This window comes from Piliocolobus tephrosceles, chromosome 15 (assembly GCF_002776525.5).
Source record: "Piliocolobus tephrosceles isolate RC106 chromosome 15, ASM277652v3, whole genome shotgun sequence".
NCBI classification, from domain to species: domain Eukaryota; kingdom Metazoa; phylum Chordata; class Mammalia; order Primates; family Cercopithecidae; genus Piliocolobus; species Piliocolobus tephrosceles.
In genome coordinates, this window is record NC_045448.1 from 99,409,685 (window position 1) to 99,427,256 (window position 17,572).

At 47.2% G+C, this 17,572-nt stretch overlaps 2 protein-coding genes across 2 annotated transcripts in view; one reads left to right on the forward strand and one right to left on the reverse strand.

The window, feature by feature from the left end:
• The window catches only part of TGFBRAP1 (transforming growth factor beta receptor associated protein 1), a 79,334-nt gene extending 73,091 nt beyond the window's left edge, over positions 1-6,243 (forward strand). The window contains exon 12 of the mRNA XM_023211315.3: positions 5,251-6,243. Coding sequence (XP_023067083.1) covers positions 5,251-5,442 — 192 coding nt within the window. The 3' untranslated portion in view covers positions 5,443-6,243. The remainder of the gene's footprint in view (positions 1-5,250) is intronic.
• Positions 6,244-13,136: 6,893 nt separating this feature from the next.
• Positions 13,137-15,177, reverse strand: GPR45 (G protein-coupled receptor 45). The gene has a single exon (XM_023211287.1). It carries the CDS (start codon positions 14,925-14,927, stop codon positions 13,626-13,628), a length of 1,302 nt encoding a protein of 433 aa, XP_023067055.1. The 5' UTR covers positions 14,928-15,177; the 3' UTR covers positions 13,137-13,625.
• Between the last annotated feature and the right edge of the window lie 2,395 nt (positions 15,178-17,572).

Sequence of the window (17,572 nt, forward strand, 5' to 3'; positions counted from 1 at the left end):
AAGTAGAATGGTGGGTGCCAGGGTCTGGGAAGGGAGAAAGGGGAAATTAGTGTTTAATGGGGACAGAGTTTCTGTTCTGATGGTGGTGATGATTGCATAACAATGAAAATGTATTTATGCCACAGAACTGTACACTTGAAAACTGTTAGAATGATAAACTTAATGTTATGTATATTTTACCATAATAAAAAAAAAAAAACAGTTTGAAAATGGCAAGAATACTAATGTTACCAGAAAGCGGTCTGGATCCAGACCCCAAGAGATGGTTCTTGGATCTTGCACAAAAGATAATTCAGGGCGAGTCCACAGAATAAAGTAAAAGCAAGTTTATTAAGAAAGTAAAGGAATAAAAGAATGGTTACTCCATAGAGCAGCCCCAAGGGCTGCTGACTGCCCATTTTTATGGTTATTTCTTGATGATATGCTAAATGAGGGGTGGATTATTCATGTGTCCTCTTTTTAGACCATATAGGGTAACTTCCGGATGTTGCCATGGCATCTGTAAACTGTCATGGCACTGGTGGGAGTGTAGCAGCGACGACGACCAGAGGTCACTCTCATCACCGTCTTGGTTTTCTTGAGATTTAGCTGCTTCTTTACTGCAACCTGTTTTATCGGCAAGGTCTTTATGACCTGTATCTTGTGCCGACTTCCTATCTCATCCTGTGACTTAGAATGTCTAACCGTCTGGGAATGCGGCCCAGTAGGTTTCAGCCTTATTTTACCCAGCTCCTATTCAAGATAGAGTGCTCTGATTCAGATGCCTCTGACATTATCATACATGGAGAATGCACTTAAATATAGCCAGGCCAGTAATACGATAACCTGTCTTTTGGGCGGAGCAGGCATAAAATTGAATTTTTGACTGTGTACTCATATAAAGGGAATACCTTCTTGTAAACTGACTAAAAGCAAAGAAATTGAATCTCTTTAGACGTGTACATTGTTTTGTCTTGTAAACAATCAGGGACTATTACAACATAGTGGGACAAATGCTAGAGTGGGCAGTGCAGGTAAGCCAGAAGCCCAGTGGGGGAGCCTTAAGTTGGGGAAAAGTGCCCCAGGCAGAAGGAGCAGCAGGACCAGCCCTAGAAGTGAGCAAGGTGATGGCCCCTTGGAAATGAGAGAAAGGGGGCAGTTTGAGTAACCAGGAGTTCAGGGAGTAACAGGGGAGTGGTGATAGAGAAGGCTGGAGGGGAAGCTCTATCCTGATTCTAAGCAAAGTAACACAAGTATTTGAACTATGGAAAGAGCAACAGTTCTACCACCTGAGGGAGCCACTGGCGACATTTCCTTCTGGTAAATTCTGCCTATTCATTTTGAGCTTTGCATAGTCAAAGTTTTTTAAAACGTAAGAAAGGGAGGGGGGTGCAGAATCCAAACTGTTTTAGCCAATCAGCTCATCGTAGAATACTTTGCCTTAAAATAGAGAGTATTAATAGAAAATGTGAGGTATGGTGAGGCCAACAGATCAGGAGATGACTGCCGCTGAAAAGGTTAGTTGTTACCACAGCTCCCACGAGAAGGGTCACAGCATCCCACACAGGGCCACATGGAGAGGCACCGGGTTGGTCAGGAGGCAGAGGGAGGGGTGGGGAATGTGGACAGGAGCCTTTGCTGTGGCTTCCACGGGAAGGGATGGGAGAGACAGGGTGAGCAGGCTTAGGACGGGCTGGTTTGATTTCAGTGGGCCCTGAGGTGCAGGGGCTTCCCTAATTGTTTGGTACCTGGCTCTGGGGTGATTGGCACAGGTGGATGGTGACGCCATGGGTGAGAGCTCCATAAAGGAGGTGGTTGGAGTGTAAGCCCTGGACTGGTTGCTTTGCATTTGAAAGGCATTCTTCGGTGGGGTGGCTCATGTCTGTAATCTCACAACTTTGGGAGGCCAAGGGAGGAGGACCGCTTGAGGCCAGGAGTTTGAAACCAGCGTGGACAACATGGTGAGACCTCGTCTTTGCAAAAAATAAAAAATTAGCTGTGGTGGCATGTACCTGTAATCTCAGGTACTCAGGAGGCTGAGACAGGAGGATCACTTGAGCCCAGCAGTGAGCGAGAAAGAAAGAGAGAGAGAGAAAGAGAAAGAAAGGAGAGACAGAAAAAAAGAGAGAGAGAAAGAGAAAAAGAGAAAGAGAGAGAAAAAGAAAGAGAGAGAGAGAGAAAAAGAGAAAGAAAGAGAGAAAGAGAGAAAAAGAGAGAAAGGGAGAAAGAGAAAAAGAGAGAAAAGAAAGGGAACGAGAGAGAAAAAGAAAGAAAAAAAGAAAGAAAAGAAAAAGGCAGAAAGGAAGGCGGGAAGCGGGGAAGGGAGGAAGGAAGGAAGGCATGCTCGTGGTGACGCTGGGAGGGGCAGTCTGTCCTCCAGGGTCAGCAAGGGCCCAGTTATCAAAGCATCAGTGACAGAAAATAAAAAATATGGTTACTATATCTTTTTGGTTAGGCCACTGGGACAGCTGAAATTATATTCTCTTCTGTTTCTCAGGACAGCGAATAGAACATTAACATTGTCATATACTTCTCACAGCAAGGCAGGAAAGTTTGCCTCCGAGTGTCTGTCTTAGTCAGCTTGGTCTGCTGTAACAAAACACCACAGACTGTGGACTTAGACAACAGAAACTTACTTCTCACAGTTCTGGAGGCTGGAAGTCCAAGACCAAGGTGCTGGCAGATTCAGTTCCTGGAGAGGGCTCTCTTCCTGGCTTCAGATGGTCACTTTTGTGCTGTGTCTTCACATGGCAGAGAGAGGAAGCTCTGGGGTCTCTACCTCTTTTCCTAATTCATCATGGGGGCCCCACCCTCATGGCCTCATCACTTCCAAAGGCCTCACCTCCTAAGGCCATCACATTGTGGGTGAGGATTTCAACATATGAATTTGGCAGGGGAGACACAATTCATGCCATAGTAGTAGGAAAGGGCCAGAAACAGGACATGCGTCTGGAAACCCTTCCCAGACCAGCCTGGCAGGCGGAAAACGTAGTTACTTCTGCTGTTCAAAGGGTTTCTTGAGTCTACGTGACTCAAAGGGGCCTGAAGTGGAACAATTCTTCCAGCCCAAATTGGTTCCTGGGAGGTACAAAATACTTTTAATAGTTGTTTCTGTTACACTCTCCTACATATAATTAGTGAATAAATATTAATTGGTCTTAGCCTTTGTAAAACTGCAAAGTTCTTAAATAATGCCTCCTAAGTCAAAAAGGTTGCGTTTGCTCTCCCCAGTACCTTCTTAACCTGATTCATAATCCAACCTGTGGCCCAAAGGAGCCTGACACAGCCTGCCTGCGAGGGCTGGGTGGTGGCTGATGGGAAGAACTTCGTGACCTCCCCAAGACTTTCCCACGGTTCTGGGAATTCTCCAGCTCAGCTGGTGAGAGAATAACTTGACACTAATGTTCTGAACAGCAATTTTATTATGGCACCAGAAACCACCATCTCCACTTTTAGAAGTTTATTTTAGGAAAATGATCAGCAGCTAGGCAGAAAAATTTATGTCAAGGATGCTCATTATAGCAGCTTTTAAATGGTGAAAAATAGAAGAGAAGAAAAAAAACCCTTGAATATCCAAAACAGGAAGCCTTAAGTGTCAGAGGCATATCCCCACAATGGAGAACTCCTGGCCACCAGAAATCACTTCCAAAAATGGGACAAAAACCAAACAAAACCAAAACAAAGATAAAAACCAGGCCACGAAGTTGTGATGCTGTAGGATCTGAAGTTTGCAAAAGAAAAAGCATATTTTTATACGTAATAATAAAACTGGTTTTAAAATCCCTCTAATAAACACACTGGTTGTTTGGTTTCTGTTTTGTTTCTACAAGGAGCACGTTACTTTTATAATTTTAAAGAATCAGGAGATAAGATTTTTTAAAACTAGGAAGCCAGGTGCATTGGCTGATACCAACTGGGATTACAGGATCCCAGTGCTTTGGGAGGCTGAGGTGGGAGGATTGCTAGAGCCCAGGAGTTCCAGATGAGCCTGGGCAACATGGTGAGACCCTCTTTCTACAAAAAAGCTTTTTAAAATTTAGCCAGGCATGGTGGCACATGCCTGTAGTCCCAGCTACTCAGGAGGCTGAGCCGGGAGGATCACTTGAGCCCAGGAATTTAAGGCTGCAGTAATCTATGATCACCCCACTGTACTCTGGCCTGGGAGGAAGAGCGAGACCCTGTTCTTTAAAACAAACAAACAAGGCCGGGCACGGTGGCTCACACCTGTAATCCCAGCACTTTGGGAGGCCGAGGCAGGCGGATTGCCTGAGGTCAGGAGTTTAAGCCCAACCTGGCCAACATGGTGAAACACCGTCTCTACTAAAATACAAAAAATTAGCCAGGTGTCGTGGCACATGCCTGTAATCCCAGCTACTCGGGAGGTTGAGGCAGGAGAATCGCTTGAACCCAGGAGGCGGAAGTTGCCGTCAGCCGAGATGGCACCACTACACTCCAGCCAGGGCAACAGAGCCAGTCTCCATTTTAAAAAACAAACAAAAAACCAAGGAACATTTATTCACATATGTTATTCTTGTACATAATTTACAACCTATGTTTAAAGATGTTAGTATCATCTCACATCAGGGGAAGGGCTGGTATCTGCTTATTGCATGGTTTAAGGAAAAGGAAGGATTCAAGGAAACCAGAGAAGAAGGTGGGGGAATGAAGAGGACATGCAGGCCAAAGGAGGCTCCCATGAAGTATAACAGAGATTTAGAGATGAGTGGGACAAAAAATCATGGATCATCATCCAGGGCAACGTGGGAAGCAGCCAGGGACCCCGTCTGGGCTTGGCTGGAGAGAAACCCCATGGTACCCACAGCCACCTGTGGGGGTCTCAAGGAAATGCATTCCGGCAGTCCCCAAAACCCCCTGCAAGGCGGAAAGGACTTTCTAGTAGCCTAGACTGGCTGTTTCCCAAGGGGCCCTTCAGATTCCAGAGAGAATTCCAAGGCCTTGGGGAAAAAGAGCCTCCTGTTTCAGATAGTTTCAAAGTAAATTAAGCTTCCCATTGTTCCTTGTGCATTTTTAAAATCATTCAGTCTTGTTTATCTTGTACAGTGAGCTTAGTGACCCTCTCATTATGGTGTAATAAAGCATCTAGAGTCTTCAGAAGACCACCGCAAAAATGCCAAAAGGAAGAAATATGGCAGCAGCATTTTAATGAGGGAGGAAATGAGAAGTATATTCCTCCAAAGGACCGTGAATAAAGAACAGTAGGACTTCCTTTTAAAAAATGCTTCCGAAAATGAGCTTGGTTATTTTTCCTAGACAGGAATAGCTGGCACAGGGACAGCAGATGCCAGAGGCAGCAGGAGAGAGAACGGAGATGGAACACAGAGACCCAGGGCGAGTAATTTGTTCTCATTAACTGGGCCTTGGGGATCTTCAGGAGTTTACCTGAACACCCAGGAGGCTGAATTTGCATATCAGCGCCCTCAGATGGGTGGATGCAGAAGGTGAAGTTCTGGTCTCATGTAAGTGTTTCTCACACAGATAAGTTCTTTCTGTTCTTATCAGACTAAGAGAAGTCTGTGCTGCAGCTCCTAGTGGTTCCCTCTTTGACTATGGCAATCTCTGGCACCTCTCCTATTCCTAGAACACCTTATTCTCTGCTCCTCCCAGATGAAGGGGCAAGAGAGCAGAAGAGAAACTGGAACTCTCTGCTAAAGTAACCTTGGACACCAGCCCATAATAATGCGCACACCTGTGCACACACGCGCACACATGCACACACCATGCTTTTGCGTGCAAACATCCTTCTATTCTTACAGAATCCAGATGCTGACCTCCCAGTGAGGGTTCCCAAGCCCTCCGTCCCCTGGAATAGTTAAACTGTGGTGCCCTGGCCTGAGCCCCGGCCATACTCTATGGTGCTCTCTCTGTGCCACGGCCACCAGCCTCCACCTTTCAACAGCCAGAGCGTTGAAACTACCTTCCTTCCTTTAATGTAATCAAATTCTTGGGCAGAGTTGATCGTAATCAGTGTTGACTGTTTGTTATTTTACACAGTAATTTTTTTTTCTTATCCTGGCAAAGTTCATCTCCTTGTGGCTCCAGATTTTCAGTCTAGTTACTTTATGTCTCCCATCGTTTGTTTAAATGTGGTGCCTTTTTTTCCTTAGCACAGGTATAAATGCATGTATTTTCTGTATTTGGATGTAGGACTTTGTATGTTGGGGGCTGGGGTAAAGAGAGAGGTAACCATCTTTGGCTGATGTGTTAGAGATATGCTTACTTTACAATAAACAAAGGCTCCTTTGTGAAATTTGTAATTTGTATGTGTTGCTAGGATCTCCTGTTTTTAAAAATTGTGTAGTGTTTTGGTAGACACTGCCAGGTGTCCATCAAATCCTTCCCGTCTTTCTTTCTTTTTTTTTTTTTTAAGATAGGGTTTCTCAGCCGGGCGCGGTGGCTCAAGCCTGTAATCCCAGCACTTTGGGAGGCCGAGATGGGCGGATCACGAGGTCAGGAGATCGAGACCATCCTGGCAAACACGGTGAAACCCCGTCTCTACTAAAAAACACAAAAAACTAGCCGCGCAAGGTGGCGGGCGCCTGTAGTCCCAGCTACCCAGAAGGCTGAGGCAGGAGAATGGCGTAAACCCGGGAGGCAGAGCTTGCAGTGAGCTGAGATGCGGCCACTGCACTCCAGCCTGAGCGACAAAGCCAGACTCCGTCTCAAAAAAAAAAAAAAAAGATAGGGTTTCTCTCTGTTGCCCAGGCTGGAGTGCAATGGCACCATTATGGCTCGCTGCAGCCTTGACCTCCTAGGCTCAAGTGATCTTCCTGCCTCAGCCTCCTGAGTAGCTGCGACTGCAGGTGTGAACAATCATGTTTGGCTAATTTTTGCATTTTTACGTAGGGACAGGGTCTCTGCTGTGTTGCGTAGGCTGATCTTTAACTGAACTCTTGGGCTTAAGCTATCCTCCTGCCTAGGACTCCCAAAGTGCTGTCCTTATAGATGTGAGCCAGTGCGCCCAGCTCCCATCTTCTTCCACAGTAGGCTGGAGCTGGGCAGGCAGCCTCCCGACAAGGGACTCCATTTCCCAGCCTCCTTTGCAGCTAGGTGTGGCCAGGAGCCTCCGCTCTTGGTGGTGAAGACCAGGGTGGAGTGTGGGGTGTCTTATTGCACATACTACCCCATCCTCTCCCCCGTCTCATGAACTGGAACATGGAAGTGGCTGCAGCCCAGAGTGACCATAAAGATAAGAACAATGCCCCGGGGACAGTGGGAAACTAGACGGAAGGAAACTGCATCCTAAACAACCATACAGAGCAGAGCACCCACCTGGCTGCCTGCGCTATTAATCGGAGGGAAACGAAGTTTGTCTGTTTCAGGCCCCTTAGTGTTGGCTGTCTTTGTGACAGCAGCCTTTTACCCAATCCGCCTCCACCCTTCTCTTGCCTCTCTGCCTTCCCAGACAGGCTCCAGAGTGCCCTGGGGACCTCAGAACAACCCCGAGAGCAGCGACGTGCACCAGAGGCTGAGCTTTCTAGGCATGGGAATGGGCTGCATCACACATCCATCTCATCCCTCTGTGCAGCCCTGTGAGGCCAGCTTACCACCTAGGGAGGATTTTGAATGGAGTGAAGCGGTGCAGTTGAGGTCAGCAAGCAGAATTTTGCTCTTTAAAGCCAAACTCATGCTCCTGGCTTCTGTGGATGTGGTGTTAGTGTCAACTGAACCCTGAAATCCCAGACCACGTGAGGATGAGGAACGAGTCTGTGAGAGTGTGATATAATATATTATGTATTTGGTCTCTGCCCCTGGTTCCTGGCCTTAGTATCTCCAGAGTGGTAAGAGTGTCTGTTGTATGCTAATGAGATGACTGGTGGCTGGGGGCCCGAGGCGGCTTCAGGAGGAGGGCTGATCACTAGAAAGACTGTGACAGGATTAGAGGGTTGGGACTTTCACCCCACCCCCAAAACCTCAGGAGAAGGGAGAGGGGAGAGGGGCTAAGGTTGAGTTGATCAACAATGGCCAGTGATGTAATCAGTCATGCCTGTGGAATAAATCCTCCATAAAACCTGAAAAGGTCTAGGTTCAGATGGGCTTCTGAGTCGCTGGATGTGTGGAGGTCCCTGGTGGTGATCGGGAGAGGGTGTGGAAGCTCTGCACCCCTTCCCACACGCCTTGCCCTGTATCCCTTGTAATAACTTTGTAATGAATATGGTTTGGCTTTGGTGCCACTCAAATCTCACCTTGAATTGTAATAATCCCCACGTGTCAAGGGTAGGGCCAGGTGGAGATAATTGAATCATGGGGATGGTTTCCCCCATACTATTCTCATGGTAGTGAATGAGTCTCACGAGATCTAATGGTTTTATAAAGTCGAGTTCCCCTGCACAAGCTCTCTTGCCTGCCACCATGTAAGATGTGACTTTGCTCATTTGCCTGTTGCCAGGATTGTGAGGCCTCCCCAGCCATGTGGAACTGTGAGTCCATTAAACCTCTTTCCTTTATAAAATACCTAGTCTTGGGTATGTCTTTATTATCACTGTGAGAACAGAATAATACATGGGTATTATACATGGGTAAACGTAAATAAAATTCTTCCCTGAGTTCTATGAGCCACTTTAGCAAATTAAGCAAACCTGAGAAGGGGGTCGTGAGAAACTCCCATTTATAGTCTGTGGGTCAGAAGCACAGGTGACCACCTCCTACTTGTGATTGGCATCTGAAATGGCGATGGTAGTCTTGTGGGACGGAGCCCTCAACCTGTGGGTTCTGACTCTAACTCCAGGTAGGTAGTGTCAGTATTGAATTGAGTTACAGGACACCCAGCTGCTTTCCACTAGAGAGTTGCTTGCTTTTGTTTGTTTATTTCCAGAATGACCAAACAGCCATTTTCTCAAAGAACTTTCCACCCTTGCCCAAAAGGAACAAACCTTGGCCATCAGCAGGTCAACAGTGCAACTCTAATGCTTCCATGTCTTTAGCATCTGCCATGGACTCAGCCTTGGACTAGATCCTTTACATACATGATTTTGTTTATTCCTCACTGTGGTCTTCTGGCTGGGAGTTTTTCTGCCATTTCAGAGATGAGGCAGGTGGGGTACAGGAATGCCGTGTCACTTGCCTGGAATCCCACAGAGAGCGAGGCACTCCTGCAATTGTGAGGGCTCTGCAGCTAAAGTTCCCAACTACATGAACAAGGGAGCTGAGCAGTGTTGAAAATACTTAATGCAGAAGTTTTTTTGAGTCAAAAAACAAACAAAAGCACGCACCGTGACTTGTGTGCAGGGAAAATATACCCGTGGCTCAGAATGGCAAAGTAAGAATTGATCTAGGTATTTGTTGTTCATCTTGGTCATCAGAACATCCTAGGGAACCTTTGATTTTGTTTCATCCTGACCTTGGGGACTACAATTCAAGATGAAAAGGTGGCAGATTTGCAGGAGTAGTTACAAGTAGGAGGACACTTCTGAGATCTCCTTGTGTCTCATTTTTAATGCAAGAATCTCCCAAGGATCCCAGGTGTCTGCCTCCAGGGTTATTACCATGGTCAGCCAGTTTCTTTCTGTTGCCTAAGGCCTACAGAGACAATTTAGCTGTGAAGCTGCCCAGACTTCACGCAGAGTGCAGGGTTTGAGTGAACCACAGGACTAGAGAGAAGATGCAAAAAAAAAAAAAAAAAAATGAATAATAAATCAATGGGTTGGGCACAGTGGCTCCTGCCTGTAATCTTAGCACTTTGGGAGGCCGAGGCGGGCAAATCACCTAAGGTCAGGAAGTCAGTATGGTGAAACCCCGTCTCTACTAAAAATACAAAAATTAGCTGGGTGTGGTGGTGCATGCCTGTAATCCCAGCTACTCAGGAGGCTGAAGCAGGAGAATCTCTTGAACCCAGGAGGCGGAGGTTGCAATGAGCCAAGATCATGCCACTGCACTCCAGCCTGGGTGACAGAGTGAGACTCCATCTCAAAAAAATAAAATAAAATAAAACAATGAAGCAGTGCTTATCCTGCAAATCTCAGGGAAGGAGACCAGAACCAGATATTTGCTTGGTATCTGAGGAAATCAAAGTTTGTTAAAGGTTCAAACAAGGCCAGGTAGGATTATGAAAGTGGCACACTGCAAGTCAGAGGAGACTGACTGGCTGGAGTGATTCAGCAGCACCATCATAAAAACCAAAACAAAACATGTGGGGGCACCCAGCTGTGACCCATGTTGTTCCAACAGTCTCCCGGTTGTCATCTTATCTTTAGTCTTTCCAGCTTTTGCTAGTAAATTTCAGGTTCTAGACTTCCTGAAGCCTTTTTTCTTAGGGCACTGCTGTGGCCTGAATATTGGTGTCTCCAAAGTTCATGTGTTGGAAACTAATACTCGATGTGATAGTATTAAGAGATGGGGCCTCTGGGAGGTGAATGAGATTGGTGCCCCTGAAAAGAGGCTTGAGGGAGTGTCCCTTCTCCTTCTGCCATGCAAGGCCACAGCCACAAGGTGCCATCTATGAAGCAGAGCGGGAACCCCTGCCAGACACTGAATCTACCTACACCTTTATCCTGGACTTCCCAGCCTCCAGATGTGGGGAAAAGAAAGAGAGATCAGCCTGTTACTGTGTCTATATAGAAGGAAGTAGACATAAGAGACTCCATTTAGTTCTGTATTTGAAATGCTGTTAATCTGTGACCCTACCCCCAACTTTGTCCTTGCAAGAGACATGTGCTGTGGTGACTTAAGGTTAAAAGGATTTTGGGCTGTGCAGAATGTGATTTGTTAAACAAGTGCCTAAAGGCTACTTGTGGTTAAAGGTCATCACCATTCTCTTAAATCTCAAGAAAGAGAAAAACATTTGTCTCCTGCCCCTCCCTGGGCAATGGAACATCTCCGGGTAAAACCCATTGTGTGCTTTGTTTACTGAGTAAGGAGAAGACCGCCTTTAGGAATAAGGTGGGGCTTGCTGGAGCAATACTGCTAAAAGGTTTATGGAGATGTTCGCGTATGCATCTCAAGGCACAGCATTTTCCTTTTAACTTATTCATGTTACAGGGACTTTTGTTCATATGTCTTACTGCTGATTTCCTCCCTACAATGATCCTATTTTCTAGCTACTCCCTTATCTTTTAGATGGTAAAGATAATTATCAATAAATACTAAGGGAACTCAGAGGCCGGTGCCAGTGTGGGTCCTCTGAAAACACAGCTGGGCCCCGCTTTTCTTTCTCTATACTTTGTCTCTGTGTATTATTTCCTTTTCTCAAGTCTCTCGTCCCACCTGACGAGAAGCACCCACAGGTGTGGAGGGGCAGGCCACCCCTTCACCAGAACTGGAAGAAATAAGGTCTATTGTTGATAAATGAGCCAGTCTGAGGCATTTTGTTATAGCAGTGTGAACAAATTGATATACAGGTACTGGGTATTGGATTCTGGGCTTAATATGTGTGGTCTTGGTGCAAATTTTGGCAAGAACATAGAGGCTTATACACCGAAAGAGCAATAATACTTTATTTAAAATATATACAAAATTATTACTTTGAAACATATATATTACTATCCAATATACATCATATAACACTGATTGATGTAAATTTTGGTACCTTCATTTATTCAGTTGTGAACTCTTTTGTTCAAGGCTCTTGAAGAAAATTATCTGAAAGGCCCACCAGAGGGGGGCGCCCATGGGCTTGGTCCCCTTGGTGGCTTGGCTGTGCTGTTGGGCACTGCTGGGGAACTGCAACCCTATTCCATGGAGCTGAAGGGAATTGATGGGACCCACCTCTGTCGGTCACATGTCAATTGCTCATCTTCTCCCGCTCTCTCCATCTGGGAATAAACGGGGAGGGAGGTGAGGGGGAACAAGTGTCAATTATCTTCTTTACCCTCCTCTGGGCTGAAGAGGAGGGTTAAGGGAAGTTGCGTTTTTCCTTTCACCCCTCTTCTTCTTTGCCCATGTTACCACTACTGTGGGAAGAAAGTATGAGAAGGAGGGGCTGGCTCTTAATTCAGTTTAGAAAGAAATGGGAAGTGAAGCAAAAATGGGGCTTCTGTGCTCTTAGGCTGAATTTGAGTTACAATGATCCTGAGATAAATCAGACGACCGCTTTTGGGCATGGCCCATGCCTCATTCATCACCATCTCCCCCACTGCCTTACATCTAGTAGGCACTTAATGCATGCTCTTTGCATGGATGAATAAATGAATGCAGGGGACCTGATGACTTCAGACAGAAAACACACATTTCAGAATCAGAGTGTTTGAGAGATGAAAGGGCACATTGGAAATCATCTAGACCTGCCTCCTTGTTTGGCATATGGGGAAACTGAGTCCCAGAGAAATGAGGAGAAACGAACAAGGTCACGTGACTAGTTCCTGATAGAGTCAGACCTGGAATCAGATTTTCTAAATCGCTCCTTAAATTTCCCACCCTCTTCAGATCTGGAACAATAAAGAGCTCAGTGGGCTCAGTGTTATGCCCTGGACTCAGGACCCTCATATGCCAGCGTGGGGACCCCCTGGTGGTGGCCGAATAGGGCACAAGCAGAGAAGTCCCCTTCGGGCAACTCCGCTTCTGGGATCTGGTCCCAGTAGGTAAACAGGATGACAGCAGTGGATCTGAGTGAGGTAGGAGGAACACAGAGACCAATGGGGACCCCGAGAATTGGGCTCGTTGGTGCTGCGCCCGCAGCGGGTCCAGTGCTGAAGTGGATTTGGTGGCTTGAAGGGCTCTGGAGCTCCAGGGGATCCGAAGGAAATGTGTAAACTAAGCCCAGCCTGCCCACTGCTGACACTGAAAGCGGGTCACTACAGATGCTTGCTCAGCAGGTGAGTTATAGCACACGGGAAACGGAGGGGAGGAAAATGAAGGGACGCAGGGACAGGGGTGGAGGGAAAGAGGGAAGGGCCAAAGGGTTCTCCAGTAGACAGGCCGAGTGGCCTTAGGGTGCAGGGACAGGGTGGACCCAGCAGGTGGGGGGCGCTGGGGACATGTAGGAGCTCCCGGATGTGCTTCTCACTTCACCTGGGCTACCCATGACCTTCTCTGGGCTTCGAGCCTCTGAGGCCTCCCGTGCATCATTCCAGGGAGCTCAAAGCACAGAGGCTCACTCCACTTCCCCGTGTGATTTTCATTTCTTTCTAGGAAAGATACTTAGGCATGGGAAGAAATGCACATCTGATCAGTATAAAGGACCTCTTGTGCGTCCCCACACACCACAAACATCAATAGCTGAAGAGCCCTGGTGTCAAACAAAACGAATGAACACCCAGGAGCTCACAGCTACTGGAGTTTCTCAGGGTTTCTCTTGAGCAGGTGCAGAGAGGGCTCAGAGGGCAGGTTGAAGCTCTTGTGACCCACCCATCCTCCCACCCCACACTCAACCAGCTTCACTCCCTGTTGCCCTCCTCCTCCCTTTCTGCCCAACTTCTGCACGCCCGAGCCCACTCCATTTTTGCCTTAATGACTTTGCAATTCCCATCAGCCCTGTATTCGGCTCTTCTGCAAAGAGAAACAAAAATAATTCATCTTGCCAAAATTTGAAATTTGGGCGCTGCAGCTCATCTGATTACAAATGAGTACCTTTGTGCTTAAATAGCCACCACAAAGTGCAGACTATGACCAACATGCCAGGGAACAGAACAGGACAGACCAGCCCACCCTGGGACCCGGGCTCAGCTGCCTCTTCTCTGTGGCCCCCTGGCCCCCTAAACCGCAGACTGGTTTTCGTTGCACACGTACACTGTGCTGGGCTGGATTCTCCGTCGGATCCGCTCAGGCACTCTGGGGAGGATTTGGAAGGTCTGGGGCAGCAACTCTATGCAGGCCTCGCGGAATTTTTTGATTCTCCAGCAGTAGACGATGGGGTTGAAGACGGACTTGAGGTAACTGAGCCACAGGACGCAGGTGCTGGTGGCATAGAAGGAGGAACCGCAGTAAAAGCGCTGGCTGAACACAGAGAGGAGGCTGTAGATGGAGTGGGGCAGCCAGCAGAGGGAGAAGCCCACGAAGAGGATCAGGATGGTGGTGAAGGCCTTGGTCTTGAAGCTCAAGTCCACGCTGACCTGTTGCTGCCGCTGCAGGCGCCGCAGGCCCGCCCTGGTGAGCTGTCGCAGGTCCAGGCTGTCCGACTGGTTGTGCACGCGCACGGCGTTCTTGCGGACCGTGTTGAGGATGCACATGTAGGCGCACAGCATGACGCCAAAGGGCGCGAAAAACACGGCCACCACCAAGGTGACCACGTAGGCGCGGTCGGCGGGGAGCTCCGTGTAGCCCAGCACGCACTGTGGGGCCCGCGCCGGCACCTCCACCAACGTCCAGCCGGTGAGCGAGGGCCCCGCGATGCAGAAGGACAGCACCCAGGAGACCGCGATGATCACCTTGGCCCTGCGCGGGTTCAGCTTGTCCTGGCGCTGGACGATGATGAGGAAGCGGTCCACGCTGATGATGAGCAGGATGGCCACGCCCTCCAGGACAAAAAACCAGTAGAGCGTGGCTGAGAGGCGGCAGAAGTTGTCCCCAAAGTGCCAGCGCACGGTGATGAGGGTGACGGCGGTGAAGGGCATGCAGCAGAGGGACAGCATGATGTCCGAGAAGGCCAGGGTGGCCAGCAGCAGGTTGATGGCCGAGCGCATAGCCGGCCTCTGGTACACGATGATGCAGACCACGGTGTTGCCCAGGAACCCCACCACGGTCATCAGCAACATCACTACGGCCAAGGAGATCCTGAGGGGTGCAGGCAGCGGGGTGGAGCCGGAGTCCGAGGCGTTGCTGGTGTTCAGCAGCAGGTATGGGTAAGCCTCGAGGGACGTGCTGTTGCAGGCCATCGTGGAGAGACCCTTGGAGCTGGGACAGAAGTGGCCAGGAGGGCTCCCCTCAGCGCTTCGGTGGCTGCCATTTTTTGTCTGCCCGCTGCATCTTCCTGGATGTCTGTGGACCTCTGGGGCACTGGAATGGTCTTGGGGAGAAACGTCTGCCTTTGTGAGCACTAGCTGGGATTTACGATTCATGGATCACATCCTAAGCATTTCTGCCGGGAGCGACTGTGTGCACAGCTCTGTGCTTGGACACTCTGTAGGGGACAGCAAGCAAAAGTACAAAAGAGAAGGAAGTTAGAGTTTCCAAAGGCGTTGAAGAGAGCACGCCTTTAAACTTTACAGGTGTTTCTAAACAAGTTTATTTACCACTTGGGACAAAGCTTCGTATTCACAAATATTGTCTGAGTCTTGTCAAGCAGCCCAGAAAAACCTAATCAGCTCTCCTCTGGGGAAACTGAGGAAGTAAACTTTGTAGTTAGTGTTTATGTAATAACTTGAGTTTTCAGCAACCTGTTGGAATGAAGCCTTGGTCTAGCCAACTAGCGTTAGAATCTGCTCCGCAAGAGAAAGGTTTTGCCTCTTTCATTCTCTGCTATCTCCCAGTACTGACAACAGTGCCTGGCATACAGTAAGTGTCCAATAGATATTTGTTGAGTGAATGAATAAATGATAGTTAATGCTGCTGCTATAATATTTGTTTAGCTTTTTAAAAAAACCCACTTCATTGAGGAATGACTGACGTGTCAAAAGCTGTACAAATTTACATCTCAATATACCGAGAACCTATCACCACCAAGGCCAAAAACGTACCCAGCTCCCCCTGCCAAAACTCCCTCCTGCCACTTTTCTGGTATTATCATTTTGTTTTGGTGGTAAGAACACTTTACCTAATATCTCCCCTCTTAGCAAATTTTAAGTATACATTTTTAAGTTTTAATTTTTTTTTTTGAGATGGAGTCTCGCTCTGTCACCCAGGCTGGAGTGCAGTGGCCAGATCTCAGCTCACTGCCAGCTCCGCCTCCCGGGTTTACGCCATTCTCCTGCCTCAGCCTCCCAAGTAGCTGGGACTACAGGCACCCGCCACCTCGCCAGGCTAGTTTTTTGTATTTTTTAGTAGAGACGGGGTTTCACCATGTTAGCCAGGATGGTCTCGATCTCCTGACCTTGTGATCCACCCGTCTCGGCCTCCCAAAGTGCTGGGATTACAGATTTGAGCCACCGCACCTGGCCAAGTTTTAATTTTTAAAAAGAAATGTAAGTGTGTTTGTTTAACTTTATTTGATAAGTATAAATTCGCATGGAGTTATAATAATAAATAATATGGTGAAGTTCTGTGTGCCCTTCACCCAGTTTTCCCTAATGGTGACATCTCGGATAACTGTGGGGCTGCTATACTATTACTTCTAGAAGCACAGATTGGGAGAAGGGAACTTTCCCTGAAGGTAAGGACTTTTAAAATACAGTGTTAGCTGGGTGTAGTGGCTCATGCCTATAATCCCAGCACTTTGGGAGGCAGAGGCAGGAGGATTACTTGAGGCCAGGAGTTCAAGACCTGCCTGGGCAACATAGAGAGATCCCATCTCTACAAAAAAATGAGCCAGACTTGCATCTATAGTCCCTGCTACTCAGGAGGCTGAAGCAAGAGGATTGCTTGAGCACTGAAGTTCGAGGCTGTAGTGAGCTAAGAAGGTGTCACTGTAGTCCAGTCTGGTTAACAGAGTGAGATCCTGTCTCTAAAAAAAACAGGAAAAAAAAGTAAATGAAATGAGATTTTATTCCTTTACTTTCTTAATAAACTTGCTTTTACTTTCAAAAAGGTAAATAAAATATTAATTTTAATTTTGTCTCACTGATGTGGTAAGAGTATGTTCAGTAGCTCAGGTCTGCAGTCACATCACCTGGGCTGGGGGAAGTCCAGCCTGCATCGTTTATCCAGCCTGGACATGTGGCTGTTGGATGCACCTCTGTTTGTAAGAAACTTCTCTTTTTCTAAATTCCTTGTGGTCATTGTTACAGATCTCTCACACCGAGGGGAATGCGGGCAATGTAAGAAGCCAGGAGGCCTCAGACGAGGCCTAGAGGATCTGGGAGTGGCAGTTGCTTGGTGATGCTACCTCAGTTTAGACCCAACCAATCCTTGGTCTTCCTTCCCAAGCACACCCAGAATGGGTTCATCTCTCAGTGGTGGGTACCAGTATCCAAACTTTTTCTGAGCTATAAAAATCAGAAACGTAGTGTGTTCATTTATAAGTGGGAATTATCTCTCATTCAGACCAAAATTATGACCCTTCTTCATCTCAGTTTTCTGATCTGTGAAATGGAGGTAATTATATATTTACCTCCAGAGCTGTTAAATATAAGTGCAATGCCCGGTAAAAGAAGAGCATTAATAAATTAACTCCATCTCCCTCACTGTTTCAAGTTTAGGGGTTTCTGTCTCTTGGATTAAACTGCAAATTTGTTGATGGCAGGAGCCATGACATGCATGTAGGAAGCTCTAATGGATTAAGCTCCTCTTGGAGCACAGAATAAAGGACCACTGAGAAAAAACACACTCTCGTGCATCCATGTGCCTGTCACTCTTAGCTGATAGTGAATTCTTCATCTGCATTCTTCTCTATGCTATACACTTAGATATTCCTCACAATGATAATTACAGAGAGTGATTTCATGCTTAACTAAAGGAACAAATAATGCAAGGTTTTTTTTTTTTTAATATATATGTCTTGAGGTTGAACCTGATTAAAATTATTTTGGCTTCTGGACAACAACCTGTCTTAGATATTTTAATTTAGCATTTTGGTCACGGTCCTGTTGTTAATATCTGAATCAACAGT